At 37.3% G+C, this 10,417-nt stretch overlaps 1 protein-coding gene across 1 annotated transcript in view; it reads left to right on the plus strand.

The window, feature by feature from the left end:
* The window catches only part of LOC124545292 (probable ATP-dependent RNA helicase pitchoune), a 53,264-nt gene extending 43,542 nt beyond the window's left edge, over window positions 1-9,722 (plus strand). Inside the window, exons 9-12 of the mRNA XM_047124189.1 lie at window positions 3,244-3,396; window positions 3,482-3,652; window positions 6,472-6,649; window positions 9,434-9,722. Of these exons, the coding sequence (XP_046980145.1) occupies window positions 3,244-3,396; window positions 3,482-3,652; window positions 6,472-6,649; window positions 9,434-9,603 (672 nt within the window). The 3' untranslated portion in view covers window positions 9,604-9,722. The remainder of the gene's footprint in view (window positions 1-3,243; window positions 3,397-3,481; window positions 3,653-6,471; window positions 6,650-9,433) is intronic.
* Window positions 9,723-10,417: the final 695 nt, after the last annotated feature.

Below are 10,417 nucleotides of genomic sequence, written 5' to 3' on the forward strand. Positions count from 1 at the left end.
CAAAAGCAAACAGGTAAATTCGACAGCAACAGCGACAACACTTCGTGGCTTGCACTTCGTAAATCAGAATTTGGCAACAGTGATGTCAGGTCATGTGACCATAGTCACTTGGGAGGCAGGGCCGAAATCGCTACCTTATTCATTAAATGCTTTTTCTGGTATTGCTACAATGGAATTCGATCTAGATATGTGTTGACCGAAAGAATCCGTTGATAACCATATAAAGCCATCATATGACACAAAGTGTGACGTGTGTGAAACTAAAAGAAATCAAAAGCCCACTTAGACATTTTAGAAATTGTATAAAAACTGGATTTTAATTGGCAGAATGTTTTATGTTTAGCCCTTAAAAGCAGAGGTTTTTCTTAAACTAGAGGGAAACAACATTGTTCTTTTGGGGCTGTTGCTGGGACCGACAGAAATATTTGTGAAAAGAGGTATTTCCTTAAAAGCAGGTTTGTTAATTTGAAGGTTTTAATTTACTAACCGTCCTGTTGCGGCAAAATCTACAGTGCTTAGAATTAACATATGAGCTGACACAAGAAACATTTTTTTCAATTTTCTCAACCCATTTGCAATAGGCCATGTACAGTTATGGCCCCATTGTTTTAAAATTCTTATTTTGGGTGCTAACCTTACAAAATTGTTGAATGTCACTGAAATGGTTTACATAATTTTATTTTTCAATTTGTTCCATTCATGAACATTCCCTTGTCTCTTTTTGGAATTATTTCTGCTACCAATCTACTAGTTACATTAGTTCAAACATTTGGTAATCCGTCCGTGCTGCAGCCACTGCCAAAATACCACAAGCTGCCATGACTGTGTAGGCTTTGCAGGCATAACAGTTCTTGCTAGTCTTCTAGGGTTTGCAGCAGGACTGTGCTATCTTCAGGAGAGAGAGAGAGAGAGAGAGAGAGAGTCTGCTGCTGCTGCCATCGGCACTGGCAAGTCCTGCTGAAAACTTGATGCCATGATTGGAAACTGTCATCCTATACAGTACACCATGCATGTACCAGACACCTCTGGTGATGCCCCATGACTGGGCTTTTAGTGCTGGCACCACAAGTTGCCGGATTCCGTTTCTTGTTGTACCATCTCTCTGTGATTGGGCATTAAGTTCAGTTGTTAGTCGTTGAGGATCTCATTAATGAGGCCTCGTTGTGTCACTCTCTAAATCACTTCTGAGAAGAGGCATCTCAGGATGTAAAAGTGAAATCTGATATCTGATCTGTTGTTTGTTACATTCATTTGCAAAGTTCCTACTTCCCATTCCTCCACTCTACCTTCCTTTTTGCAGTTTGAGATCTGACTGGCTAATAATGGAAATCAACATTAAAATTACAGTATAGATTTGTTTTGTTTCTTAGGAAAATTAACACTTACGCTAAATGCTTGACATTTGTTTACTACAGTGATGCAGCAGAATGTCCCTATTGGCTGGTGTGTTACATGATTCACATAGTCTCGCTACTGCACATTGCTGCAATTAATGTCTTGTTACATGCATGTTAGTGTAGTGTATTGCAGGGTTTCCACAGAAATGAATTACATGCACATCACCCACCACCACTTGTGTAAGTCAACTTACATGTGGAAACACAATACTTGGTCACTGTCATGCCATCTTACGCATAAGTTATGAAAGCTGAAAGGCCTACTTTCTTCCACAATTTGCTTCATCTATCGTCACCTCCAGGCTTCAGCGACTACCGATAAGTGGATATGCTCTCGTTTTGCTCTAGTTTGTTTGATAGCACAGATCTAAAATTGTTTATGAATGTGGAAAGTTAGCGTTATGCCAAAAATAAATAAAAATATTGGGCTTAGTCTTCAACTACATGAACAAACACTTTCTAAAGTTGCAAAATGTTAAACGGTGCCATGGAAATATCATTTTAGCTTTCAGCAACACGTTGTAATCACTTACACGTAAAAGAATAACACACCTATGTTTGAAGTGATGAAATGAGTTAAAAAGTATTGAAACTGAGAGTGAACTTGCTGAGTTTCGTATTACTGCAGAAAAATGAATACTGTAAAGGAGTTTTTTATTTTATTTTATTTTGTTTTTATTTTAGTATAACAATAATGTTTTGCTTTAGTCTGTGAGTGTAAATATTACCATGAAACTGAAATTTATTTGTGGCTTTAGAGATTTAAAACTGCTCTTAACCCCATTAAAAGCCTATGTAAAAATAACAGTGTTCGTATTGGCACTTTGATTGAGTGGTCACCATTCAGCACAGTAGTACAGTGAGATTCTGTAAAGTTTGGAAGGTAGGAGACGAGATACTGGCAGAAGTAAAGCTGTGAGTACCGGGCGTGAGTCGTGCTTCAGTAGCTCAGTTGGTAGAGCACTTGCCCGCGAAAGGCAAAGGTCCCGAGTTCGAGTCTCGGTCGGGCACACAGTTTTAATCTGCCAGGAAGTTTCACAGTAGTACAGTGTTTGGTTACAAAATTAAGTAACATACCAGTAAAATAAATGTATATTTACTGCACATCTGACCTATCAGAACCTTGACAAACTCTGAAAATAAAGACAAAGCTGAGGTGTTGAGACAGCAACCTTCCTCTCTAATGTACCTTCCGTGTATTGTAGGTTACATAAAAATTTGGATATAATACTCTTCAGAATGCAATAGTATATTGTAGTGACTACAATTGTCAGATATTTCAGAGTTACTTGGAATTTAATGCAAGCTGGCATGTCACATACTTGCTTTAGACTTTTGTGCAGAGCTAGAAGTATGGTTCAGAATGATTTTACTCATTTGAAAATTATTTTCAAACAAAATGTTGACTGCACAGTATAACTCTCTTATTAGTGTACTTGATGTTCTGAAATGATTGCTATGATATACCCATTTCCATATCCAACATCTACGAGTCCGATTTTTTCTTTGTGTATATCACTATAAGCTCTTCATATAAAAGCTACGCAACTCTCATACAAATAATTTCAGTTGTTGCCATCTCGAAAGTCACATAAATAGTGTTTCCAACTCGGGCATATGGAAATGCTAATGTGCATGTAAGGGGGTGGTGGTGGTGGTGGTGGTGGTGGTGGTGGTGGAGGGGCTTGGGGGGGGGGGTGGAGGGTATGCACATGTAAGAAATTCGTGCCTGTGGAAATATGGCTTACAACTCCAGTGAACCCGCTAAATGTTGCTCTAAGGACAACAGTGGCTTGAGAGAAATATAATAATAAACATTTGACATTTGTTTTTTTCTTTGTTTCAGGGAAAACAAAAACAGACAAAACGTACCACCACTTTCTTCCAGTTCTGTAATGCTGAGACAGGTATACTCCTCTGTACAGACGTTGCTGCTCGAGGTTTAGACATTCCTGCTGTGGACTGGATAGTTCAATATGATCCACCAGATGACCCAAAGGTTAGTAATAATTAGGTGCTGTTATATTTAAAAAGCTTAAATCTGAGGCAATTGAAGTAAAAATTGTTTTGTTGTTGACACGCAGGAATACATTCATCGAGTTGGTAGGACAGCAAGAGGAGAAGGTGGTAGAGGACATGCCCTCTTGATCCTTCGACCAGAAGAGCTAGGTTTTCTGCGATATTTGAAGCAAGCCAAAGTCCCTCTCAATGAATTTGAGTTCAGCTGGAATAAAATAGCTGATATTCAGTTACAGGTAATTAACTTTCAACAGAGCTGTGTAAAATGTTGGTGTTTGTGCGTGTCAGGATTACTGAACACAGATATGTTGAGTTGATTCATTCTTTTCAGCGGCTTATCGAATTTTAAAATTGCCTTTATTTCATTTGAGACAGTTTTTGTAGCCATTGTTTCATTGTAATTCCAGTCGTGAAATTTGATGGAAATAGAAGGAAGTCAACAAGGTTTCATAATATTACACAATATTTTGTCACCTTATTGACTGAATCTTTACTTTTTAAGCAATTATTAAATTATATTTTAGCATGTTAAGAATATGTATTTCTGAATATATTGCAAATTATATTAATCAAGCACAGAAGAAATTATATTACATACTGATTAGCTAGTAATTTATTGTAGTGTCAAAGACAACAGTACAATCACATCATTTTTAAAAAAAATTACTTATTTCCTTTTGGCCTTTGTTATTAAAATAAAATGGTGGGAACAGAAACTGTGAGAACATGATCATATATAGAAATAAATTGGTGATGTTTTTGTGTTCATACTAGAGAAGTGAACTTCGTGTATTTCCAATTATATTTCCCTCATTGATTTCTTTTTGGTTTCATCAATTTTATGCTCTCAGTATAACCAATATGAGTAAATGTAAAGCCCAGATTTGTTAACAAGAAATGAACCAATATTGTGTTGAAGAAATAGTTATGTACAAACAATGAACAGTCCTCAGCATCTGGCATCATACCCTCATTCATCCAATCGAAAGTGAACAGATCTGTAGTGGTTGGACTGATTATAATATTATTTATGGTTTGAAAATATCTAAAATTGAAAGCAATAAGGGCAGATGAATGAACTATACTGCCAAAAATATAATATTCCATCTGCTTGTGCTATTAAAAATAATGTAGAGTCTCAAGTTTTTGGAGCTGTCTGGAGTTATTTCTGGATTCACAACATAAGAAAACATAAGTGTTTGAAAGAAGCAAGAAGTAGTGCAAACAGAAAAGCATGTATTTCCCAGCAAATTATATCATGACTTTATTTTAGTTTGCAATAACTTTCCCTTGTCCCTCAGTCCCATGTGCCAACTGGTGTTTGCCCATATGATACAAAATTCCAGAATATTTTAATTTTTTTCTCCTCGTTACATATTTTTTTGTTGAAGGAATGAGTCCCAAAGTTTGAAATTTCTTCCTTGCTTTTTGTTATTTTCTAATTTCCTTCTATCAATCTCTAGTTGATACAGCTAATTTACAGAAGCATTGAGTCATTGACAGGCCTACAAAAAAAGAATGAAAACTTTGCTGCCTTTCAGAAGAAGTTGTTTGATGAGCTAGAGCACAAATGGGCTGGATAGCTAGGAGCTCAGGAGGAGGCAGCTGGTGTGCAGGATGAGAATGTGGGAGGAGGGGTATCAGGTGCACATACTAGGTTTGTGACAATCAAGCACAAGAGCTGGTGAATTGGAAGAGGATGTGGAGGCACTGATTAGAAAGTGGGTGAAAAGATGTGAGCATGGGAAACAGTTGGATAGAGGGCATGGGTTAGCAGAGATTACGGAAGCAAGAGGATGTGTTGCAATGTAACTCCCATCTTCGTACTTCATAAAAACTGGTTTTGGATGGAAGGATTCAGATGGCTTGGGTTGTGAAGCAGCCACTGAACTCTAGCATGTGGTGCTCAGCAGTATGTTGTGCCACTGGGTGGTAACTCTCTTCTTGATCACAGCTGGGTGATGGTTATTCATTCTGATTGATAGCTGGTTGGTGGTTGTCATGTCCACATAAAATACTGTGCAAATATTCCAGCATATGATATGGCTGCTTTCACAGGTGGCTGTGCATTTGATGGGTTAGGACAAACCTGTGACAGGGCTGTAATAAGATATGTTTGGTTGGCGTATTTGGCAGGTCTTGCACCTGGATGAGATACAATGGGTTGAGAGTGGGAATGTTGTAGGGATGGACCGGAATGTTGTGTAGGTTGGGTAGGCAACAGAATAGCACTTTGGGAGGGTGAGATGGATCATGGGTTGGATGTCACTCATCTCAGGACATGACGATAGATAAATCAAAGCCCTGGTGAAGGACAGGGTTCAGTTGCTCCAATCCAGGATGCAGGGTGATATTGGGTAATGAGGGGGAGGGGTGCTCCTTTGCTGTGAATTGTTGGGGACAGTGCGAGGACTAGGGATATGTGGGGATATGTGATATAAGTAGTATGGTATTAATGTCTGTTCCCAGTGTATCAGATCTACATTAGGTCCAAATTTTCTCTCTCTCTCTCTCTCTCTCTCTCTCTCTCTCTCGCACCCCCCCCCCCCACCCCCCCTCCCACCCCCCACACACACACCCTCACACTCCATTGTCGAAAATAGTTAACAATTTTCATAATGTGATTTTATCTTCCCCAGCCATTGGTCTCCTGCAAAAAATATATATATATATATATATAGAGGGAAACATTCCACGTGGGAAAAATATATCTAAAAAGAAAGATGATGAAACTTACCAAACAAAAGCGCTGGCAGGTCGATAGACACACAAACAAACACAAACATACACACAAAATTCTAGCTTTCGCAACCAATGGTTGCCTCGTCAGGAAAGAGGCAACCATTGGTTGCGAAAGCTAGAATTTTGTGTGTATGTTTGTGTTTGTTTGTGTGTCTATCGACCTGCCAGCGCTTTTGTTTGGTAAGTTTCATCATCTTTCTTTTTAGATATATATATATATATATATATGTGTGTGTGAATTTTTGAATTTTTTGTATAATGCAGACTGCAGGTACTTCTAAGAACTGGATCTTTACTTTATGTATTGTTTCAGCTGGAAAAACTGATTGGTAAAAATTACTTCTTGAATATGTCGGCAAAAGAAGCATACAAGGCATATGTAAGAGCATACGATTCTCACCATTTGAAGCAGATATTTAATGTGGAGACATTAGACCTGCAAAAGGTCGCTCTGTCATTTGGACTTAAAATACCACCAAGCGTTGATCTCCGTATCCTTTTTTGCAATTAGGTGATTGTAGATAGTAGTATGTTAAGATTACTGTTTTACCTCTCCTTCCCTACCACTATACTTCCATCTCCCTCCCCTCCATTCTCCTTTCCCCAGTTCAGGCAAAATTGTGTCCTTTCAAACAGCAGTTAAGTTGCTACTGAGTACACTCAAAGAAGTGGCTGTTCTTGTTTTTGTGTCTTCCAAATCTCCTGTCTGTTATCAGTGAGCAGATGAGAAGAAGCCAGTGTGGGAGACATAGTGATAGAAGAATGATCACACTCACCATGCAGTAGAATGGTTTTTTTCTGTTTAAAATATCATAAGATTCCCCATCAACAAGCAGTTACCATCACATCAACTTTTCATGTGCTTTTTTCCATTACTGCACCTTGAATTTCTTTTCTTCCATTTCAACCATTTGAGATTTTATTATATTCAACCGGAATTTAGATTTTTATTCTGATGTTTCTTCTCTCCTAGCATTCATTTACACACATCTTATCTTGCTTTCAATCCAAGTGTGTAAAATCAATGGTTTGAATAATTTTTAACTAAAATTATCCTGGGAACTGAAGTACGAAATGTTGGGGGAAACTAGATGGTGTTAAGTATAAAGATTTCTAAAGTAGTAGTAAGCAATATCTCTCTGTCTCTAATGCACAATCCACTACTGGTTTATATTGAAAAAATACCATTGTTGCTCTTTTCTCAGTTTTGGTTTTAATATTTCTTATTGCTGAATACATCATGGCGTTGGTTATGCTGGTTCTTAGTGCCTCATTATGAATCTGTGTTGTACTAAAATCTAACTGAAAGGTGTTATGCTGGCAGATTGTGAGTGTATTACATAAGATACTTGTTGAATCCAGGAACAGAATGATTGTCAGATGCCAAGCATTATCATCGTCAGCCATTTGATGTATCTATTGCTGGGTATAGGCCACCTCAAGACTGTATGCATGAGTCTTTTGTTGTATACAACCATGTGTCTCCCACATTTTTTCTTCTATCATTTGCTCACCTTACATTAGGTCACTGTGTTGATCTTCTCTTATATAGTGTAACTCTACTTGTTCTGTGATTTATTTATTTGTTTTACTACTGCCACTTTCCCCTCAAATGAATCCCATGATACATCTCTCAGTTGCTTGCTGGGAACACACAGTTTTTGACTGGTGTTTGCATTGTAAGTCCTGTCTCGCTGCCATAAATTAAAACTAGTAATTCATGTGGATCGAAAATTTTGTTACCCACTTATTGAAAACCACATTCAGGAAATTATTCTTGGATCATCAATGGCACTCTGAGCCGTTGTTGCTTTTCAGTCCCCCCCCCCCCCCCCCCCCCTGATCATCTAGATGCTGTCTTTAGCTGCTGTACACATAAAAATTAGTCAGCCGCATTGATGATTTTTGCAATATTATTATCTTTGTGTTGATTATACAGGGATACTGAATGGTTGGCCAATACTTACCTTAAGAAACGCTGATTCCTAGTACCGCTGATAGAAATATGTACAACTAGAAAGCGTGGTACTTGCCTGTCATCACATTTATTTTTCTTCCCTCAGGGAGGAAAAGGGACTGGGGGGAAAATAAGTGGCCCAACTAGAATTTGCCCCTCTCAACCTAGAACTGAGTGACCTGTCCCTTGTTTTCCAACTCATCTTTCCTTCCTGAGGAAGGAACATACAATTTCTGAAAGCTAGGAGTAGTATTCTCTGCTTGTAGCTATTTCTGTTGGGAGAACCTAGAAATTTCATCTCCTGAAAGTAAATAATAGCCACATAATTTAACGTTTTGGGAAACTGAATTTTGTGATTGATAGTTTTGTTATAATTGATTTTAAAGCCTGTTTTCCAAAAGGATCTGTGAAGTTTCTTCATCTGTTGTTGAAATTTATGAGCATTAAAGACAAACAGTTTATCATCAGTTAATCCATATTACTTCTTTCTTTTCCCAGTTTAAGGATAAAAAAGTTTGTTTAGGACTGCTGAGAATAGTTTTACTGAATTAGAGCCGCCTGACATGTATGTGCCTCTTTCAATCATGAGTTTTGCACAATCCTCATTACTTCTATTGACAGCTGTTAAATTAATGCATGTATTTTTTAGTACTGTATTATAGGTTGTTTCTCAAGAACTGTCGTGACTGGTTTGATTGCAACTGAGCTGGTTTGATTGCAACTGAGCCAAATCTTTCGTAAAAATCTGTGCATCGTTGGCAGAGTGGTAATTTGTATTCATTGCTCCATCAGTAATATCATTAACAACTTTTGAATGATGCCTTGTGTTATATCCACTTACAAAACCTTCTAATTTCATAAAGCATACAAATTAATTCATTTTGGCTTATGCCAATCTTAGAATCATATTTTAAAGGACATAGATACATACATCTTGTCAGATTCTTAAATATCTTAAGTAGTTTATGGTATGTGTTTGGAAATAGGAATCTGACCAGATACTGCATATTGATGCCATATTACAAATGATTCAGAGATGGTTTAAGCTGAAGTGCATTACATTGTATGTGTTATGAATCTAATATTGATAAAATGCACATTATATTAATTATGCCGCTTACACTAATAAAGTCACTGTTGTGTGTGTGATTTATGCTGATATGAACTTATCATCCCATCCTCCATCATTGCATGTGAATTGTTTCAAGAACTTTTGTAGTACTTAGCCTTCTACAACTAAAGGTTATGCCTTTTCAGTGATGTAAAAGTTGCTCAAATCTGTTATCCTCTGTTGTACCTTCCTTAATAGATTTTTCAGATGTCAACAGTAGCAAAGGGAACCGTCCGAGGAAGAGACTTGGTGGTGGTGGTTTTGGATATTTTAGTACTATGAATAAGCCAGGAGGAGGCAAGATGGAACACAAAGCAATGATCTTCAGGCAGCCACATAAAAATAAACCTGGTGATAAGAGACAGTTTGTTCGGTAGTGGCAGAAGGACACATTATCTCATATTGGGAAAGGACAATGATTGATGAAGTGTACAATTCAGTGTAGATATTATGTGAAAAAAGAGAAACAAATAAAGTCCCATATTAAGTTTCTTAATTAAAGTTTTTCTGTGCTGTCCAGATTAATATTTACAGTATGTTGCTGTTACATTCTCTTAGCAGTATAGAACTCATCATTTGCCCAAAAGTCCTGTGGTAGTCTTTAATGAAAATCCTTTAAGTACTGTTTTCGTCTCACTCTGATGTTCAGTTTTGTGAATGTCTTGGTGACTGATTTACTTACTTGTGTTGCAACAACACAGTTTGTATACAAAATACTACATGCAGTGCCGATAAAGTATGTACTCACCTATGATTTCAGCTAACATTTCACATGCCTCATCTCCTTTCATCTTATACTTAGTGGAGAGCATTAAATGTTTTAGTATATTTTACTGCACTGATAGGTGCTTTTGTTGTGGCAGTTCTTTGCTACCTGCATTTGGGTACTGCATTAACAGTACTGTTTGCCATATTTAAAATTGCTTGCAGTAACAAATCTGAATTACATCGATTCTGTAGTATAATACATTCCTTGTTTTAAAATTACTGTGCGTCTATAACTTTCCTCTCTGTTGACATGAATAACATTTAGTATATACTGCTAAGGTACTTTAAGTAAAGTTTATGGCTTGCTTGTGTTACTTTTGATGGAGTATGCTTTTTTGGAGTATGCTTTTCACTCCATTGCATATTTTTTTTTTTTTATTTATTTACTCGTCAAGTTCCGTAGGACCAAGTTGAGGAGCAAAT

The sequence above is a fragment of the Schistocerca americana genome, chromosome 1, assembly GCF_021461395.2.
Source record: "Schistocerca americana isolate TAMUIC-IGC-003095 chromosome 1, iqSchAmer2.1, whole genome shotgun sequence".
In the NCBI taxonomy this organism is placed as follows: Eukaryota; Metazoa; Arthropoda; class Insecta; order Orthoptera; family Acrididae; genus Schistocerca; species Schistocerca americana.